The sequence below is a fragment of the Citrus sinensis genome, chromosome 7 (assembly GCF_022201045.2).
Source record: "Citrus sinensis cultivar Valencia sweet orange chromosome 7, DVS_A1.0, whole genome shotgun sequence".
Lineage (NCBI taxonomy): Eukaryota > Viridiplantae > Streptophyta > Magnoliopsida > Sapindales > Rutaceae > Citrus > Citrus sinensis.
This window is the reverse complement of record NC_068562.1, coordinates 4249444-4270940: the sequence shown is the minus strand read 5'-3', so window position 1 is coordinate 4270940 and position 21497 is coordinate 4249444. Positions and strand designations below refer to the sequence as shown.

The 21497-nt window shown below is 34.1% G+C and overlaps 2 protein-coding genes and 1 long non-coding RNA gene across 5 annotated transcripts; 2 read left to right on the top strand and 1 right to left on the bottom strand.

The window, feature by feature from the left end:
- The first annotated feature begins 242 nt into the window (after positions 1-242).
- On the top strand, positions 243-4513 carry LOC102609044 (uncharacterized). 2 transcript variants are annotated; one of them, XM_052443906.1, is made up of 7 exons: positions 243-619; positions 741-884; positions 1803-1901; positions 2516-2625; positions 2727-2835; positions 2960-3288; positions 4129-4513. In XM_052443906.1, exons 1-7 carry the CDS (start codon positions 550-552, stop codon positions 4219-4221), a joined length of 954 nt encoding a protein of 317 aa, XP_052299866.1. In that variant the 5' UTR covers positions 243-549; the 3' UTR covers positions 4222-4513. The 2 variants fall into 2 exon arrangements, with proteins under 2 accessions (XP_052299866.1, XP_006466479.2); XM_006466416.4 differs by having other exon boundaries at positions 247-619; positions 2549-2625.
- Positions 4514-7366: 2853 nt separating this feature from the next.
- On the top strand, positions 7367-9772 carry LOC127898936 (uncharacterized). Its single transcript, XR_008050671.1, has 2 exons — positions 7367-7571; positions 7852-9772. It is a non-coding gene; the product is annotated as an uncharacterized LOC127898936 (long non-coding RNA).
- Positions 8733-12044, bottom strand: LOC102609334 (uncharacterized). 2 transcript variants are annotated; one of them, XM_006466418.4, is made up of 8 exons: positions 11596-11737; positions 11399-11525; positions 10927-11164; positions 10598-10788; positions 10113-10348; positions 9563-9806; positions 9371-9478; positions 8733-9053 (listed from the first exon to the last, which is right to left on the bottom strand). In XM_006466418.4, the coding sequence occupies exons 2-8, from the start codon at positions 11444-11446 to the stop codon at positions 8931-8933; spliced, it is 1188 nt and encodes a 395-aa protein (XP_006466481.2). In that variant the 5' UTR covers positions 11447-11525; positions 11596-11737; the 3' UTR covers positions 8733-8930. The 2 variants fall into 2 exon arrangements, with proteins under 2 accessions (XP_006466481.2, XP_052287499.1); XM_052431539.1 differs by lacking the exon at positions 11399-11525 and having other exon boundaries at positions 11596-12044.
- Positions 12045-21497: the final 9453 nt, after the last annotated feature.

Below are 21497 nucleotides of genomic sequence, written 5' to 3'. Positions count from 1 at the left end.
TGACAAAAAATAGAAAAGAAATGTCTCACCTGACACGTAAAACAAACGACTGCTACTACGGACGGATGGCCGACGCTTAGTTAATTTTTATTTTATAGATTAAATTAATTGAGTCAAAAAGGCAGCCGCAAATACCATTGACTGACTGTGACAATGAGCCTTTTCGGATAACTTTATCAGGCCAAAAAAGGTGGCAATTGGCCACTGCATTTACACATGAGAGTTGAGAGAGGCTTTGTATATTTGTGTGGTTGAAGACTGGGGTGTGATGGGGTGGGCCCAATCCAACCCCAAATCCACTCCACACTCACGGGGCGGTGGTCAACATACAAACTGTAGCACACTATAGCGGGAAACTTCGAATTATCTTACAAATTGGCTTTCCTAATTCTACTCTGTAGCTTCCATTTGTTGTTCTACTATATACACACACACACACACACACACACACACACGTTGTCTGTCAGTTTATGAAATCCCATTTAGGGTTTAAAGACAAGAACTCACAGGTCGGACCCTCTCATTTGAACCACAGCCACAGCCACAGCCATGGACGATGTCAGGGAAACCTCTGCGTGGGTTGCTACTCACTCCTCTCACGTGCTCGTTGACTCTTCTGGTCTATTACTTGGGCTCTTTTATTTTTGTTTTACTCGCGAATGCATGCAAGTTCGTCTTTTTATTTTTATTTTTATTTATGGGTATAATATTACTGTTAGATAGTCGTGTTAATAATGCAGGGATTGAGAAGGTCGTAGAGAATATACAAGGCTCGATTCCTAAAGTGGAGTGGGATTACGAGGGGATTCACTACTTTGATAACGGCCCGCTCTCCGTTCAATACCTGTTTGTCTTGGATGCCATGAATTTTTGTTTTTGGCCTGGTAATATAATCTCTTTATTTGTTTCTATTTTTCACTTTGTTTGTTGCTTATTCTTTTAGCATTGCCTTTGTTTTTTTCGTGCTATATTTGTCCCCGTTCCCTTTTTTTTTTTTTCGTTTCAAAAGAAATATTGATTTCTATTCTCCTAGAAGCTCAAGCCACTCTTTTGAGGCTTTAATCGTGTATGGTGTTGCATATTTCGTCCAAATCCATTTTTCAAAGCTTAGGATACAATTTCAAGTTGTTGGATAAAATTTTGGGTCCAATCTTATAGAAAATGGCTTGCCGTTTTCAGGACATCCCGTAGGATTCTCATCGAATAGAGAATTGCTTTTACAAGTTCCTAACTGGGTTCGCTACATAAACAGTTCCTGTATCCTTAATTTTCTGAAAATGAAGAATTGTTTTTAGATATTTTGGATTCCAACATGTGAGATGTTTGTATCTAATTTTCCTCTGCTTTAGATTCAAGTCTTACTATTTCCCTACACAGCTTGGAAGACTTTGCCGCTGCTTAGCTCCAAGATTACTGGAAGAACGTGGTTGGTGGATGTTGTAGGCATTTTAGTTATGCAATAGTATTGTAGGAAGATGGATCCCCTTATCACTTTGTATGCGCACATCAATACTTGATATTGATGTGCCCCAGTAGTGGGAACTGAATGTAATTTGGTATATCTGGTGCAGTGATAGGAAGCAAATTACTAAGTAAACTATTCATATTTGGTTTTTTTTTACTGCTCACCACATTCTTCTCAAATATTTCAATTCGCTTACAGCAATAAACTCCTCCAAATTTGAGTAGAAACCCCTGATATATTTTATATATTTCTTGCCATTGTTCATGCAAGTTCTTCTTGTTTGCTCCACTAACATTTTTTTTTCCCTTTTTTCTTCTGATCTTGTCAATGCTTAAAGATAAGGATCTAAATTATGATCATCTAGCATTGGGTCTGAAGGCTGCTCTACAGAATGACAAATCTGCATTTGATGCCGATCGCCTGCAAAAGTACACTGGTATTTTTTTCCCCCCTGCTATCTGAACTTTGTAGGCTTTGTTGTGCATGTAGAACCCTTTGCTTGAATACAGACAAAGCGACGCATTCAAAATTTCCCTCTAATTAGATAGACATATAGAGTAAAAATGTAGAAGAAATAAATACTGAGCTGTTGGCTCAGGACAACAGAGCAAATTATGAAGATGGCAATATTTTCTCAACTGCCTTCTTAGGAGCATGCTTCACATCATCATTTGTCAGTGGTGTTGCCGGTCAGTGATGCTTACACACACACACACACACATTATTCAAGAGTGTGGAAGGACCTATGCAAGTTGAGTTTTTTCATGTGTTGCATGAATTTACATATTCAGTATAGTCAGCAAAGCCAGAAGTAGAATACTTAGGAAGTAACCTTTTTGCTTTGTCAAATATCTCTGTTCTTAGTGAGATAAAAAATTTTATCACCATGTACAGAACTCGTTCATGGTTTAAAGTTTCATCACCTTTTTTTGCCTTTTCCTCATTTCTTTTATGAAAACATATGCTCCTATATTGCACACATTTCTGTTCTTAGCATGAAAGATCAGCTGTGGAATTCTTCACATTCATTGAGAATTCTCTATTCCATAGGAAAGAAAGATGAGAGCAATCTTTTGGTTTCAGGTCCTGAGTTACGTGAATTGTTGAAATGGCCTAGGCCACTTCCTTTGGAGGATGAACGAGTCCGCCTATTGCATGAGGTAAAACTTACCTTTCCATAGTCGAAGTTAGCTTTGCCCCATGCAATTCTCTAGATTTATGGCCAAATTAGTTGTTTGAAATCATTAAATTTCATTTCTAGGTTGGGTTTGAACTGGAAAGAAACTTTGGGGGTAAAGCATCCAATCTTGTGGAATTATGTGGAAAATCAGCTGCAAAACTTGTTGCTCTTGTCACCCGTCACTTTGCTGGTATCCTTACTACTTCTTGTTCTATATTCTTAATGTATCATGCATGCAGGGGCATATGTTTTATATTGTTGTATCTCAGGCACAGCAGGCTATTTTTTAAGGTAGTTGCAATATGATGTTGTAGGCTTTCGAGATCACTCAGTGTACAAAGGTCACCAGGTATTCTTGTACAAAAGGGCACAGATATTTGTTGCAGATTTATGGGGTGCATTCAAAGGGCAAGGATATGGAGAATTTTATGACATAGGTTCAATCACTATGTTTGCGGACTATGTCGTACCAGCAGTGCTTGAGCAGCTTGGTGTGCTAAAATACAGTTCAAGACTTGCCAACATAATTGAGACCAATAATGAAATAAGTTCAGGCAGTGAAGAGGAAGTGGAATTACGAGCTTGCTCTGTATATGCTGTGGAGAAAATGAGGGAATTGATCAGAATAAAATCAGGAAAGCAGGTATGGGCTGTATGTTCACTTTTAATTTACATTTATTTCTTTCAACGATACAATATTATTGCAAAGAAAATTAGCTTCAGCATCATTTTGTCTATGGCTGGTATTATCTCTAGGCCTTTTAGTGGAGCTTGAATATTCTTGACGCATGCTTCTGGGCACATAGCTGCTATTCCTTCAGAATTCTTAGTTACAATTGTTTTATTCATGCCTACAAGGATAAAAACATTGTTCCTTGCAATATTTGTTTTAGCTCCAATGATACCAAGGCGTTGCTGAGTTAAAGTTATCTTAAATCTATTATTACCTAGGAATATGAAAGCTTTCTTAATGATACTGACTCGGGCTGTAGCTGGATCACATCAAACTGGTAGAAAGGATTAGGATAAGGCCTGTTTGACAGTCCAATGTTAAATTAATTTGCATGCAGATATTTTAATAACACAACAGTGTAGTTTATCTTTGCAGAATTACATAGCCTCTAGTGAATCTGTTAATGAAGTTTTGTTCTTGCTGTTATGGAAGTTTAGATGATTCAATATGTTCCGCTTCCACCACCCCCCAACCCCCAACAAACATGCACACACAATCTTCTGCAGCTGTAGCTCAGTGTGACTAGTGTCATTTAAAAAAAGGAAAAAATAGTTAGAAACTCAATGTAATGGCCTTGTTTTTTGCCTTTTGGGAGAGGGATGTGTTGTGAATCAGAGTACACATGCTCTTTCTTTTGTGCCTCTAGAACTGAAACAGAAAAGAATCCCTTTTATTATTCCCATGCTGTTTCTTCATTTTCCTTCTTCTTCTTCTTCTTTTTCTTAAGTATTCATCTGCTTCTTTGTTCAGGTTCTCAGTGTGGAACTGGACCTTTGGCTCTGGTCTGTTGGCGTCCAATGCCCAGCTCTACAACACCATCGGACGCTCTCAATTTATTATTGACTGCACAACATGACATTGTAGTGGCTTGCTATATATTTGCTGGTGGGAATCTGGAAATGTTAGCTTAGAAGAGTTGGGGTGATTAGGACAAGGCCAACATTAGTTTATGGCATCCTCTTTTGTTTTATACATTGTGAAGAGTCACCGCTTAAAACAATTTTAGAGACCTAAGTTGTGCTCTCTTAATTAGTTGTACTTTTTAGTGGATTTAGATAAACCAAACAACTTTATTATATATACTAGTCAATATTTATTAAGTCCAATATTAATATCAAATGCTTCCTACAACAAATGGCTTTTCCCTTTGGGCTCAACGTGGAAATCAATGGCGCATGAACTGTGGCAGCATTTATTTGTGTGCTAATTCAATTGTACTCTGCAGGAATAATTTGGTACTCACCTTGGGGATGTAGTTTGGACTTTTACATTAGGCCTCACATGAATGTTGTTTCTCTTAGAAACTTGTAGCATTTCATATAAGGACTAAGGTGATGGAATACTGAAATTCATTGGATAACTTAAATAAATAGCTGTCCTTTGAAATTCCTTTTTTTTTTTTTTCATAAAGTCCTTTGAAATACTTATTAGTGGCTAATTACTATTTCTATTGATACATGTATGCCAGCCTGATTCTTCAACTTCTTGGTGAGGTTTTCTTTCAGAGCTATCAGCTGTGGAATATCCATGATCATTGTTAAATATTCTGAATAAGAATATGCTGTTTTAGCATGGGAGTTGAGGGTTGCATCAAAGGAAAGTTAGTAGCTTATGCATATACTAGAAAACTAGTTAACTTTTCCACCTACATTTCTTATGTCATAGACCTATAGAGGACTTTCTGTACTATAATCGCTAAACTTCAAGGTCAGCTGTTGTATTTCACTGGTTGCGCTATTGCAAAGAATATAAAGACCTACCTGTTAAATCTCCAGTTATCCAAGGCAGGATTGTGGCTAGGCTAGCTTTTGATGGGTGTTGAACTCTAAAGCATTGCTTGCGTGAGAAATTATCTTAATCATTTATCACAGGAATATAGTTATGAAGTTTTGTGACACAACCTTTTCTACTGAGGACATGGTTCTTATGCTGACAAAGATGATGCTTTTAATTCAAGCAGAAACTGCAGGTTATTTTAGTTTCTTACCAATGCGTATGACCGTATGCAACAATGCTATAAGGCATTCTGTATTCCGAATTCTTATTTCTTTTTTTCCCCTATTATCTTAGCACCATTGACTTCAGTTATACTGTGGGTCCAGGGTTCTTTGTCGTGGGCAAATTTCCAACAGAAGTGCATTTTAAGACATCTGGTTTCCTCACTCGGGGTCCAACTGACACCTTGCTGCTTTTTGGGAGAATATCCTGCACAATCACAGTTATTACCTAAAGCACTTGGGAATGCGTTTTCATTTCTTAAAAAGTTTTATTAAGTTGATAATGCTTTCTGATTCCTGTCAACTTGCCTTGATATGTACACGTTGTCCAGTATAGCATTTTGTACCTGTATCCACTTTCCAAAATGCAATGTTTCACATCTCTGGCAAAATATAAGGATCTTGAGGTTGTATCCACGTTCTTTCAGTGGCATGTTGTGCATATGCAAAATTATCTCGTGGCATCAAATATTAGAAATTACGCTTTACTAGTGGATTGTTGCTTGTGGTTTAAGCATTTGGAATTCTATCATTACTGTTCATTGCGGTTTTCTAAACCATTTGAACCCACGGAGTGTTCAGTAGCGTCCTTTATGAAAATTATCGAGCCAGTCATTGGAGTGAGATTATGCATCTGGAAGAGAATCTAGACTCTAAGAGAGTTTTAATGGAAACGTAAATCCCTCTGTTAAATCTCAGTATCCGATAGGTGCTTAACTTTTACCAACGTCATAAAATTTGAGGGGTTTCGTATTTTTTTTAAGTAAGGTGATCGATCTATGAACATTGAGTTTGTATAGAAAATAGGGGGAAAAGTATTTTAACCCGCTGGGATATAGATGTTGAGATCGCGAGGGTTGCAACTGCATTGGGAGAAGAGTCAACTATTCCTTTGCAATTCGCACGGACAGCACAATTGCAGAAGATACATCTGAAACTCGCCATTTAATATTTTGTGCGAGTAATGGGAAGAATCCTCAGTAATATCCTAGCACCCTTGCATTAATTCTTTTTATCGCGTGAGTATAATTGAGGGGGATCCGAATCTGTTCTTTGGAGTAGCCAAATTCAGAGAGGTAAAGCCATTCGTGCATTAAGGTTGTGAAGAGCTAGCTATTGCTTCTATGGCTTCTTCGTCCAATCTATCGGCACTATACTGTTGGTGGTGTAATGACGGAACCATGGATTAATCTGTGAAGATGCAGGGAGTTTCAACGTTTTTGTTGATTTCTTAAATCCTGGGAATAGCCGAAAAATGGATTTCGTAAGACAAAAGTAACAAAGGGCTATGGCCAAGTCCGGTATCCTATCTGACTGTTGTGTTATGATGGCAAATGGGTCGATATGGGCCGAGCTAGGCCTAGCTTGGGAACAGGCATTGTGAAGAGTAGGCCTCTTCACACTCTTCAAAAGTCTTCTGAAAAAATTCTTTTTTTTTTTAATTAAAATTACTTAAATAACTAAAGATAAATTAATTCATTTTCTATCTTGAATTAAAATTTAATTAAACACTTAAATAAAATATTTTTTATAAATTTTTTACACCCATCTCATATCATAATTTATATTTTTAAATTTGAATTAAAACTATTTTTCTTATAAGAATTTTTGAGTTATGGAGATATGAATAATATAACAACAAAAAAGAATCCTTAAAAAATACAGAATTTGTATGTATTTTATAATAAAAACATAGAAGAAAGACTTTTTTTCTTTTTTTAGGGTGAAATTTTATGAGAAAATGGTTTGTCTTTTATAAATTGGACTGGGGTATTTTAAGAAATAAAATTCGAAAGGATGGTGGAAGGATTTTAGAGGGGTCTTAAACTCTCCGCTTGGAAGATTGTAGCCCATTTTGGACAGGCCCGACTTTGGCCCGACACGAGCAGGGCAGGGTTGGGCTTGAGTTCAAATCCAGATTTTATTTTTCAAGAAAGATAGAAAATGATGCTTAAAAAAATCTGGCGAGTGAAGTAAGTGGCGGCTGCACATTGAAATTTGAAACCTGTTAGCGTTGGATGAAACAGGGCTTCGGGGAAAATTGGAAGCCGATAATAAATTCCGATGCATTCTTTTATCATACATGTCAATATGTGTTTTGTTCCCGAGGCTTGATCTTCAGGTCGGCATTCTGACACCACCAGTCTTGGACCAAATTCAGCCACGGCTCAGTATAAAATTTTCAACTCTGTCACGGTAAGCAAATTTGGCATGTTATTGAGGAACAAACTCTTTAGACTAGCTTTGCAATCCTGCACCTTCAGTATCAAAAAGGAATTTTCACAGCTATGATTCTCACCATAAAATCTTATTATTTATTTTTTTCATCTTAGTGAACGGAAAAGCTAGAATGGACTGCCACTTAGAATTGGCTGAATACTTTTTGACTAGTTTTCTTTGTCATCAAAAAGCAAGATTGATTTCAGCTTACGTTGATTGTTGAACCAATCCTTTTTTTTTTTTTTTTTCTTTCCAGCGTCCATGTGAAAACCTATCGATAAAAGCACGTATGTCCAGGTGTGATAACAAAAGCAAGCCACTTTAAGAAATAATGCATGTACTTAGCCATGGAACATCATCTTATTTTGAAAGGTCAATTCACTGGCGCCAAGTTTAAATCAACTTTGTGAATTAGATGTAACTATCTCTATGATTTCAAATCAGTACTAAAAATTCCATTTAATTGTTACCTCATAAGACTGTGCTTCAAGTTTTTTGCTTGTTCACATCAAGTTATTGTCTGGATAATGTTATTCGGACACTTCTTACCATATCCAATGTTATAAGTCATATGTGTAATATCTAATGTTCATTAGTTACTATTTGTTAAGTATTACTAATATTATGTTAGTTAAAGATTGTTGCAAGTTAATTGTTCTTATCGGTAGAGTAACACTTGGACTAGCACCATCACGATTTAAGGATAGAAACAGGCTTTCATATCAATAGCCTCATCTTAATCAAAATCTTGAAGATATTGTGTCTTGCAATTCATGATGATTCATGCGTCTGTTTGTTCTCATAGAGAAATCATTGCCCTCCTTTGCTTTATTTATGTTTTATCGGATGGTCCCAGAGTCCCAACATCTGTTTAGGCTTGTACCACTCTGTTCTATTTAGGATTGTGACCTGTTTGCAAGTTAATTGATGGTAATTTTTTGAAGATTGGTCCCATCTATTCGTAGGGCTAACTAGTACTTCCTTTTTGTTAGGATTGTGGTAACACTTGATTACAAGTAAAGCAAGATGATTCCATTCTTGGCATGTTTTATTGGATAAGATTCCTATGTTAAAGCAAGATATTAGTTATGATTGTATCTACAGAGGAAATGGGAGAACATTCAGAGATAACGGAGATGAGAGATCAAAGTACTTTATTCAATGATAATCAAACAGTTCAAAGTCTTGACTCCTAATTGAAAACTTAGGCCTTATTTAAATGACAAAAGACCTAATCAAAAGAAGAAAGAAAGAATCTGTTGCTAGCATAGCCAGTTCTGAATCCCATTCTGTATCCAAAATGCTTCTTTTCATCTTAGTACGCTTTGATTTAGCCTATATTCTGGCTCCAGGGTTCTCTGTAGTGGGCAAGTTTCCTTCATAAGAACATTTTAAAACATCTGGTTTCCTCACTAACCGGGGTCCAACTGGCACCTTGCTGCTTTTCGGACGAATATCCTGCACAAGCTTAATACATTATAGCATAAAGTCTACATGTTCATGAAATGCTGAGGGTTTAGAAAGGAGCCTATTGTTTTTAATGGAAATGTTACTATTTTTATAAACCTAATTATCTGTTTTCGTGATTTTAAGCAGTAGGCATGCATCATATAACATTGTGGTGAATTGATTGATCTTGTGATTTTAAGCAGTAGGCATGCATCATATTGCAATCAGGCGAATTTGATTGATCTCGTGATATTAAGCAGTAGGCGTGCATCATATAGCAATGTGGTGTATATTGAATTTGCTTTGAAAATGGGGGATGTATTAACCTGATCAAATATTGCTGTTGGAACTGCAAGGGTTGCAACAGCATTGGGAGAGTCAACTATCCCAGAGATCCTTCCTTCGCACGGACAGCATGATAAAAGCAGATATACCTGAAAATCACCATTCAGTAATGTGTCTATCTTCACATGCACTTGTTTGAGTTCAGGAGACAATGAAGGAGATCCAAATCAAACCTGTTCTTTGGAGTAGCCAAATTTAGATAGATAGTCAATGGCGTTGAGGACTGCACGTTTGTAAGCAACAGTGGCATCTAAGTAGTGCTGCCCCCCACTCTCATCCACGCTGATCCCTTCAAATACTAGCCATTCTGAGAATCTTGGCTCGACTGGACCTATCTCAAAGATAGGATTTACATGAAGAGGAGTTGGCCCCATTGGTGTAAGGTACTCTTTCATTCCACCTCGTATGATTTCGCATCTGATAACGGGATATGATCAAATGTTAGTCCTCAACAAGGGCTGAAGAATAGATGGAACAGAGAAAATGGCTGTAGCGTAAAAAGATTATCAAACATTTGCAAGAACCCAGGACGTTTGGTGGGAGATTTTTCTCAGATGTCTAAAACTGCCTGATAGAAATGCTAATTCCTCCATTTTTAGTCTTCTAAGTAGGTTTAGAAAACAGGCACTTGTCTTGAAATAGTATGCATCATGTAATATTGAGGCATAGTGTCTAGAGTCTAAGGTGTGAATAGAATGCCAAGATATGAAATAGAAAATATACTTGAGATCTAGAAAGCCGCTCATCTCAATTGCCCCACAGAATGTGACCTCACCATCACCCTGAGAAAAGTGCATATCGCCGGTACTAAGATTTGCTCCATCCACGAATACTGGAAGGTATATTTTTGAACCTCTGCTTAGATTTTTGATGTCACAATTTCCTCCATTTTCTCTTCCTGGAATTGTCCTCGCAGCCTCCATAGCAATTTTTTTCCATTCAGGAGTTCCTTCTTGGATCTAGTACAAACTCATTCCCCCCCACATAGTAAATTAATGTTAGTATCACAAATCTCTAAACTCTTGATAATTCTAGAACGTATATTAACTTTCATGTAGAAAATGTTTATTAGTTTAAGTCAACTTCATGACGTGTATCTATTTGTTTTGAGCCATGAAGATTTGCAAAATTTTGTAATTTTCTACTAAACTACAGTAGTAGACTTAAATACTCAAATTACTTTTATTTTGAGTAGTAATATTTCGTACTTGTCCAAGCAAGCAGCCCTCGGTCAATGGTAGTTTTGCCAATGGTCGCGTATGCAAGACCTCACATAATTTGAGGGATTGAAGACCAGTTTCTTCAAGTTCTCTTTCCCTTTCATTCCATATCTTCAGGAGTTCCATTGATGGCGCAGTTCCAATTATGCCAGGGTGAGTTAAACCTGGAAATCGTACCCCTGAATGTGTACAAACCTATATCAGGGCATAAACATCACATGTACATTTTATTTTCGTTCAATATGGATATGAAATAGTATCTTGAAGAACTTTTCCTTAAGCATAACTGGTTTTAGAATATGAGGTAGAAAATTCACCCGTTATGTGAGGAGAGTAGGCATAAATTCCTTCAAAGTACCAAATAGCTTTGGTTGCACAAGGGAAATGATCAGTCAAAAAACCACCTCCATTTTCTCTATCAAATGTTGCTGTATAACCCCATTCATCTCCAGGCAGAGGACCCAAGTTGCATATTTCAACTGCAAGAAGATCACCTGGCTTCGCTGGAATTCCTTGTTCATCCACAACTTTGATCGGTCCGCTGAGATAATGCACCTGGTGAACATTTTACAAATACATTTAGGATTTTTATTATTTAAAAACAACTGCTGTCTTTTAATAAATTAATTCTCAGACTCAAGTAACTTATGTTTATCTCGATGTCAGCTAGACCTGTCGCAAAGGTTTTAAATTGTTTGCATGCGAAGTGTTTCTTTTGGGTATGTAATAGTGGCTACTTAATTACATTAAGAAGATCGCTTTGCTCAGAAGAATACAGTTGATACTTGCCGTGGAGTGGAGGGGTCTGTTGTTTTTGTATATTATTATCTTTGACATCTCTACTCAGAACGTAATTCATTTGCTCACAGCTAATGACTTTGGGCGGTCGCCGGCATCCCAAATGTGTAGAGGTCCACTGAGATTATATTAATTACACTGAAAGAGTTTCTTTAGAGGTAAGTAAATACATTTAAATTGATACTTACAGTGGAGAGGTCTAAGGTTTTCACATCAATTGCAGAATCATTATCTTTTATCGCACCCCCCGTCCAATCTACCATCTCTACTCTGAAAAGCTCGCCAACTTTAACTTCTGCCACCGGAGGTATCTCCGGGTGCCATCTGTTGTGAAGGGTTAGCTTTTGCTCATTTGGTTTCTTCTTCAAGTCTATTGGCACTACCACCGTTGGGGTTGTTGGAGCCATGGATGAATCTGTGAAGATTCAGAGAGTTTCAAGATTCTTATATTTTTTATGATTTATTAGATTAATCAAATTTCGGTTTGTTGTAGAAAAAGAAGTCGACACGTCCGGATGGGATACTTGCTAGCTGAGAGCTGACTGACAAATTGGGGGACAAATTTTTCCAATGACTCTGCTCAGGCTTAAGATTTTATCCAGTGTGGAGCTATTTGCACCCTATAATATATTTGAACACCTATATTTTAATGAAAAAGATGTAATTTATTATTAAAAACAATATGACACTAAAAAATAGAATACAGTTAGTAATCTTGACATCCACCTAACACACCCATACAACTTACAGTTATTATAAAAAGAAATAAGATCAAATAATGATAATTTGTTTGGTTAAGATACCTTGACCATAAGGATTAGTATCTAAATAATTTAAGGGTGCACAGAGGAAATAAAGAGGTGTAGCAATTATTTTGGCATTTAAAAGGGTGTGCAGGGCAAAACTTAGTTAAAGTTTGATAGATGATGTCATTTTATGATATTGTGAGTTTACCGTATTTATAAATTATGTAAATAAAACATAAAATTTGTAAATTTAATATAAAACTTATAAACCAATATTAACTGAAAAATAAAATATATATTATGAAAATGAAACATAAGAGTTGTAAATAAAAGGTAAAACAAATAAATTAATATAAAAGTGATAAATTAATGTGCTAGTAGTAAATACAATGAAAACTTACAAATGTAATACAAAACTTATAAATCAATATTAAGTGTGAAATAAAATATAAATAATGCAAATGAAGTATAAAACTTGTAAATAGAAGGTGAAATGAGTAAACTAATATAAAATTGGTAAATTAAAGTATTAAAGTTAAACAAAACAAAAATCCACAAACATAACATAAAACTAGTATATTAGTATTAAGTGCTGCATCAATTCATCTAATAGATAAAAGTTGTATTAGTTGATACTCAAGATAAGACTTAATTATTGAGATACTTAACATCACTTCATACATATATAGATGTGATTGACAATTAGAACGAAAACAATAGAAGAATACATATTTCTTTAAGGATATTCTCATAACAAAAATATGGAATATAATTGAAAGTTATTAAAAATAATAATAAAGAAATAAATCTTAACCGTACTATTATACACATAGACAAGAGTAATTATATACTTACAAAAATGAGATACAAAATTTGTCTCTCAAATTAATAATGTGTCACTAATTAATTATTACAGTGTATTTAGTATTAGCTATCCTCATTAATATAATAATTTTATATTACCATTTGCAACAATATTAAAGATACAAACTTTGTAACTTAACTTTAAAAATAAATTTAGATAAAAAGAATCAATTATGCTAATTTTTAAAAATTTTGTGCCACGTATGAATTTATAATAATATCTAATTAAAATTTTTTACTACATATTTATTTTGAGGGAGATTGCCAATTTCTCCCTACTATAATTAATATATACTATTTACCCCCTTACTGTTTTTATAATAGACAATAACCCCCCAAACAACGTTAGTTTATAATATTACCCATATTTTTAAATACACTTTTATTTATATTTATTATAAATTAAATAAAGCATATGAATAGAAACTGAATAAAAAAATAGGTATTAAAAACAAGAAACATATGTTTTGAAGTGAACAAAAAAACTAATAATAAAGTTTTTTTCTTGTATTTTATTATTCTGTAAACATTTTCTTCTAATAATTATTTTATAATATTTTTAAAATTAAATGTAAAAGTAAAAAAAACTATTATTAATTTTTTTACATCAAAACATATATTTCTTATTTTTAATACTTAATTTTTTATTTTAATTTTTATTCATGTGATATATTTAATCTCATAATAAATATGAATACGAGTGTGTTTGAAAATAAGGGTAATATTGTAAACTTATGTTGTCAGGGGAGTTATTGGCTATTATAAAAACAACAAGAGGCAAATGGTATATATTAATTACAGCACGGGGGAAATTGACAATCTCCCTTTATTTTGATCTGATAATTACCGAGTACAACCATATAAATCGACACAAAACGCATACAAAAAATAAATACAAATCCATTGTACACGACGCATCATGATAGATGAAAAATAGTAGACGGCATCCATATTTGATGTTTTTGTATGTTTGCTAAAAAAAAATTGTTTGGCGCTTCTTAAAATTTCACAATGCGTGTAATGATGTAATAATGCTAGAAAATCTTAATAGTAGTGTCTAAAGTTCCTAACTGACATGATAACTTATCTTTAACTGTCACATTATGTTTAATCACAAAATTTCATAATGCAAGTAATAATATATTAATTCTAAATATTTCAATATATGAATTTAAAGTTCAGATTCTAATTGATGTGACAGTTTATCTCTAACTGCCACATCATGTTCAATATTAATATTACATCAGTTGAAATTTAAATCAACACTTTTTTATTAATATTTTTAAAATAGAAGGTAGTCAAAGCCCAAGTTAATATTCTTTTACTTCTACATCTCCCAAAATTCTAGTTCACTAAGTAAAATTGCATCCACAGATGATAAAATAGAACTCTTAAGTTATTAAATAATGTGATCCTTAGCGTTACTCTATACTAATGTCTCTATAAACTTCCACTTGTTGCTTATCAGTTATGAATTATGAGTAAGGCATTACTTTTGACATTCATGCAGTAGTATTCGATTCAACTCTAGCACGCACATGATGAAGTAGAACTCACAATGGAATGATCGCTACATGTTTAACGCCATCATGCACAATCCTGCTTCTGCTGTAGTCCTTTCAACACTTGTTGCGAAGACCACGATTCCTTTGCCATGGTTTCTGGCTTCTTCAAGTCTGTCGACACCACGGCACCACCAGTCTTTGAATTCAGCTACGGCTCTGTGTAAAATTAGATATGTAACCAAGGAAGAGATTCCCTAAGGCTGGCTGAGTATTCCTTTGAGACTTTCAGTACCATGATGAGTTTGACAGCCATGATTGGCACCACAGAGTCCGTTTTTTCTTTTCATCTCAGTGGATGGGATGGACCACCACTTTGATAGAAACTTTTTGACAGACATGGAAGTCTATTATCATTGGAACAAATCAAGATTGAATTTAGGGGTAATGTTACGACTAATGTTGATTGTTGCACCAATCGTTCTTCTAGGTCCATGTGAAAACCTATCCTGAAAAGCTTATTTTATGCTCAGGTTTTATAACAAAAGCCAGCCACTCATTGCGGAATAATGCATGTACTTAGCTAAGGAACATTATCTTATCACCGAAGGTTACTTGAGTGAGCGGTGTCAGATTTAAAATCAACATCGTGTATTAGACGAAATTATCTAGATCATTTGAAATATGCACTAAAGATGTGCTTTTATTGATACCTCAAAAGTAGCGATGTCAATTTTATTTGCAGGTATCTGCTCCGTAAAGGTATTCCGTTCAATTTCTACTTTTTAAAGGTTCGAGTTCAGATTGTGGGTATACAAGTTTATCATCAGTTTCATTCGTGAGTACGGAAAAACATTTCATTATCCACCCAGTATTTGAGCCTGATCTCTTTTGTGTATAAAAGTAAATATGAAAAAAAAAAGAAAGAAAGAAGAGAATTCTTTGTACCACATCCATTACGATTTGAGCTCAAGAGGTTATTTTGCATTTAAACCAATTTAGCTTCCTCATAGTATTACAACATAGTTAATAGTGATAGTATAATTATTCGACTCAGGCCAATATACTTGATCGTCTCCTTTGTTATGCATGGGAGGATGGATTGACGCAATCCTGAGCAAGATGTTGCTTGGAAGCAGGTAACTAAAACTATAACTATTTTGCAGTTTTTCAAAATTTTGCTTTATATTTATCCGCAAGATCAGTTGAATACTCGTCGCCCCAATGGGTAATTAACAAGTTTGGTATTACAGAAAATTTAGCATGTATTTAACAGCTACAAGTATTAAAAAAAATAAGTGAATAAATAACTGGTGCGGGTATTGGAAATACCATTATTCGTCTACAATTGCCTTTTTTAACACCGCTACTCACAAGTAGGAATGGCAATTAAATTCATCCAAGTTGATATCAAAATATCCTATTCAAATGGATTACATAACATCCATTCAAAATATTTTGGATCACAACATGGATATTTTAAAATTTATCCAACTGCATATTGAACGAACACGGATGTTATTTGTTTTATGATATCTGTCTATGAACTTGAATATTTTAATTTTTAACTGTTTGAGACTAAAATTGAATATCATCATTAATATTTAAATTTTATAAATTATACGCAAAATCAAAATAACATTGTTGGAAATTATTGAACTAATGACGACACTATAGCTGAGAAATAGAATAAAGGCAACAATGTAATGTCACTCATTGTTTTGCAACATAGTTATAGTGGTTGCCACTTTTGGAAGGCGTGTGCAATGCTACGAGTAATTGTTTTACAGTATTGAGACTATCATTGTGTAGATCATCCAATTTTGAGTTTAATGGTATCATTCATGAGCCCCTTCAATTAGTGATGCCATCGCCAGCAACAGAGCAGTGGTCGCTGGTGATTATCTATATTTTTTTTACAAAAATAAGTTTTTGTAATTTATAAAAAAATATAAGGGTAATAATTTTGTTTATTATTTTGTTTTATATTAATAATAAAATTAAGTTAACTTTTAATATAATGATTTTAGTAAATTAAATAAAAAATAAAATAAGAATTTTTTTAATGTCAGACACATTAATTAGTTTTTAATATCATAAAATGTCTAGTGATTTATAATTATAAAAAAAAATTCCATGAATACCCATGGATGTTCACATCCATATCAACAAAATCTATAATTATATCTATATCCAAGCTAAAATTGGATATGGACATAGACGTATCAATCACAGATGATGACGGACGGATTTAAATATGGACGGACAATATCCATCTCCAGCTGCTTATTTGCTTCTCTACGTAATATCATGACATGTTTTAGTTCCTTGGGATGGGGTGATATCGAGTTGATAACATAAATTACTGACATGTTGGTTAAGTATCACAAGTAAATTAGTGGCAAGCAATTCGTAATTATCATATCATAACGATTAGTAATTAGTTGTAGCACCATTGGGCTACAAGCTCAATGGTGGGGTAATGGCGTCAACAATGTTGAGTGCACCAATTATAGTCTCCATACGAATTCTTTTGAGATAAATCATATATATACATACATGCATGTATAGAATGGGGGTAAATTTTTCCATTATATTGTTAGTTGAAGTAAATTTTTTAGTCTCTATTAGAATTTTAGGTAGACTCCAAATTATCATGTTCTTGTGGCTATTAAAAAATAAATAAAGATGTGCTATAACAAGTGGACTTGATACCATAGCGATTTAAGGATTAAAACAGCTAGGCTTTCACTTCATGTCAATAGTCGGAAATGGCTTTTGTGAAAGACCCCACAAATCGGAATCTCGAAGATATTGCGCCTTACACAATTCGTGATGATTCAAGCTTTTGTTTGTTCTCATAGAGAAAAACGTTGCTCTCCTTTGCTTTAGTTATTGGATGGTCCCAGAATCCCAGTACCTGTTTATAGGGCTTATACAACTGGTCTGGTTAGGATTGCGATGTGTTAATTGACCTGCGCGCAAGTAAAATCGACAGCCTTATTTGAAGAATTAATGCTAATGGTCCCAGCTCTTCGTTAGTCTAGCTAGTACTCCTTTTTATTAGGATTGTGCTATTTCTTGATTGCAATTTAAAATGATGCCGTTCTTGTCATGTTTTATTGGTTGAAATTCTTATCTAAAGGAAGATCCTAATTATGATTGTAATTTTTGGTGTCAGATAGCCACTGTTAGTAAAAAAGGATGGAACGACTTTCTCATGAATATTAAAGATGTAAAGAAGTAGAAATGATGTTAATATATATTCTTCAGCTTGTAATGAACTATATATATAGTTTTAAGATAATTTTTAACTTAAAAGAATTAATTTAAGACTAGAGCTTCCTTTTGTATTATAACTTCTAAGTTAGGGTTTTGCATATTGAAAGCCCTAATAATCAAGAAAATCTGAATTGGTGTTTGATATATATATAATGATACTGAATTTTATTAAAAAAAAAGAGAAGAAAGAATACAAAACATTTGTTTGAAACGATATTTGGAGAGACCCCAAACATCCTCATGCAAACTGTGACAATTAAAAATAGGAGGATCATCCTACTAATCATAAGGTGCATTTGTGATTAAGACGTTGTAGCTTAAACAGTAATTATGAAATAAAAGTTAATAATATGTACTAAATATAAATTTTAAATAATAATTTTGATAAAATTATTAAAGATATAATAAATTTTCTATTATACAAGTGAAAAATCGTATTAACATATCTTTTAAGCTACAGCGGCTAATGTTTACCAAACACTTTAGTGATGTAACTTTTAAGTTACAGTTGCCCAACTTCAATCCTAAACGCACCCATAAGCATTAATATTTAACCCCAAAATAGCAAGACTATCAGCCTTTGAATTCTCCTTTCTACAGATGTGTGAACTAACAAAATGTATTCAATGAATAAATCTTAAACAATTCAACCATCTGATACGCAGATGGGCAGCTTGAATTTGGTACTTATAAGACAAGCTAAAGCCGAAACCGAGTCACTCTCCACCCAGATAAAGATCCAACCTTTCGAAGAAGCTCAATAGCCTTTAAAATAGCGTATATCTCTGCATAGAAAGACATTTGATGGCCAGGGGCTGTGCAAAACAATCTCAGAAAGCACCATTAAACCCACTAACCACGGCATCACAAGCTGCGAGACCCGGTTTTCCCTTCGCCAAACCGTCAGTGTTCATTATTATCTTAGTTTGTTTTTTTTTTTTTCAATTCTTTTAACTTAGATGTAGAATATAACCGTGCTACCAATTAATTTGTCAAAAGTGTAGAACAAATATAGCCCGATAATAAATTTTGTTAAATGTTTTATATTTTCTTTTTGTCGGTGTCAGTGTGACACATTCATTACAAACGAAAGTTTCAAATACGCACGTAACGCACCCATATGAGGAGCGTAACGTCATCAATTAGATATCTTTGGAACTGTCATTCGTTAGATTATGATATCATATGCTTCCATGAAAAGAGTGTTATGGAAGATGATGAAACTTATCCTAATACCTAACTTAGTTAGGCTTATGTGCGGTAATGAAGTTTTGTTGGGAGTTACCAAACGGGTTTCACATCTTTACACTGAAAATGATTCTCAAAAAATGAAAAAGATAAAACAATTTTCGGGTTGATTTAACGTAGAGATAAGTAGATAACAACAAGATCAATTTCAAAAAGAAAATGACTCGTTCCCATGGTTGGGGAAGTCGATTGGCTGTGTATGCAATTAGCTTAATTCCTTTTTCCCCTTTTTTTAATTAAAAAAAAAAATCTGTAGAAAATATACAAAGAATATGGCAACATACGAAAGAAATCTGGGTGTGTATTATTGTTTGAAAAGAATATGGCAATATATAAAATAAAATTAAAAAAAAAAAAAAGTAAAGTAAAACAAAGCTGAAGTAAGTTGTGCAAGTGGGGGAAGTGACAAGCTTGAAAAGATAAGGACGCCACGTCCCGCTTATATCACGACACCTGCAGCTGTCCCTTTTCACCCATCACGCGCCGAATAACTTGTCTTCCCGCTACGCAGTCGCACTCGGACCTCCAGCTTATGCTGACTTGTCAATCCTACGTTAATTCTAACGTCTAATCACACTTGTCTGAATAAAAAACTTCATATTTTTTTCTAAATTTTTTGTTCTTCACCTCCCAAAAAGGTTACCCGGCCCGGGTCATTGGGCGGCTGGTGGTGTTTTTTACTTTTTTAGAGATTGTCTTTCTTGGTCTTTTTTTTTTTTTTTGAGTTTTTTTTTTTTTTTTGGCATTGCCTTTGGGCATCAACTTGGCTTTCTATCTTTGGCTATTCTAAAGATTGACTGATAATTAAGATGGAACTTTCGAGTCACCTGCAGATTGTTTAATTAATTTGACCCCCTGTTTATCCAGATTTTACTTGGTGGGAATTGGATTCTTCTCCGCCTTCGAATATGGCGTGCTTGCATTCAAATGATGCCAACTTATCATTTTCCTAGTTTCATTAATTGATTTTGCTATTCTAATTTTCCCGAGTTTTTCGTTTGGTTGTTTCAGCTTTGCTATTATTTTAACAGATCAGACCCATTATGTGTTTTCCAATTATTATTTTTTTTCAATTTCATGTTGGTAAAATTTTCTCGCTTTGTCGAGATTATTAATAAAAAAATAAATAAATCCGAAAGAAATATGCATGTCACCTTTATAGTGCCCTAAACTAATTATAATCATAAGGATGAGGTTCGACAATCGAGTTTCTTAGACACCAGAGCTAAAAGAGATCATCAAAAACAATAATTCATGAAGATAATGCTAATATATGATCTCTCACAACAACTCAAATTTCATTTTGCTGGACATAATTATGTTAGATCATTATTTTAACATAGCTAGCCTAATTAAGTTAATACGCCAACGCAGGGATCGATCTTGGATTTAATTATTTAACGGGATAGAAACTCCTTGTTCATTATTATGTTTCTGTGATCCGATCAATTTATTTATTGCGAATTCGTTTTATTTTCGATACTGGTATCAACTATCAACTGAGAGAATATATTAATATGAATTTGCTGTGAATAAGACTTTGCCAGTTTGCCTACGCAAAGCCTAAAGATAATGGCTGGTCGCGGTAGATCACAGGTTCCTTCATGTTAGGAGTGAGGACAGTGAGAGTCATGGTAAGAAATGCGCTGGCATCGCCAAGAAAATTTAACCGATCGATGTGATGGATTGTTTATTAAATTATGCATAATAGTTTTTTTAAATTAAAAATAAAACGTTCATGTTTACATTTTGAAGTTCAGAATAAATTTTGTACGAATACTATTGAAAATTATAATAAGAAGTTCACTTGTTCACGCACCTTTTTTACTTTTTTTTTTTTATATTTTTTTTATTTTTTGATACCTGAGACATCACCGACTCATTTTTTTAAATTAAATATTACCAATTTCGAAGAAAGAAGTTTAACTTCCGAAATCTTCTATCTGAAATGATACAGCAGAAGGTTATTCAAACGTACCAATTTTTTTGTGGGAAACTTTTTTATTATTGAGCGCAGTAATGATAATATTTTAATTGAAAGGAGTAAATAAACCCGGTAACAATGCTTGTGTTTCCCGATTTTGCGCCACGGTCTTAATGATTAGTGACTTAAAAGTGTACCATAAATTATCTCCACAAAGTGGATTAAGAATTGTCTTACAACTCTGCGAATATTTTCCAGTACATGTGCATGCCACGGTAATATCCACAAAACTACAAACCTCCTTTTGTAATACCACCGCTTTTCTGACACCATTGCTTGCCAGATGCCGACTTTCAATAAATTAAAATTCAAATAATTAAAAAAATGTTTTGTTGTGGTACTGAATCCTGATTGGGGTATTGTTATATATTGCTTCACGATACATCCCAATTCCTAGTACTCACGCGACACTAGAGGTGGCAATGGATTGGATTTGATCTAAGATCCACGTGATCTAAATTCAA

Excerpts from the sequence above, each read along its gene's own strand:
- LOC102609044 (XM_052443906.1), top strand. The coding sequence starts at position 550 with ATGGACGATGTCAGGGAAACCTCTGCGTGGGTTGCTACTCACTCCTCT. Across the intron at positions 885-1,802 it reads GAATTTTTGTTTTTGGCCTG|ATAAGGATCTAAATTATGAT; the intron begins GTAATATAATCT and ends CAATGCTTAAAG. Across the intron at positions 2,626-2,726 it reads GAGTCCGCCTATTGCATGAG|GTTGGGTTTGAACTGGAAAG; the intron begins GTAAAACTTACC and ends TTTCATTTCTAG.
- LOC102609334 (XM_052431539.1), bottom strand. The coding sequence starts at position 11,814 with ATGGCTCCAACAACCCCAACGGTGGTAGTGCCAATAGACTTGAAGAAG. Across the intron at positions 11,165-11,595 it reads AAACCTTAGACCTCTCCACT|GTGCATTATCTCAGCGGACC; the intron begins GTAAGTATCAAT and ends AATGTTCACCAG. Across the intron at positions 10,789-10,926 it reads CTACTCTCCTCACATAACGG|GGGTACGATTTCCAGGTTTA; the intron begins GTGAATTTTCTA and ends GTACACATTCAG.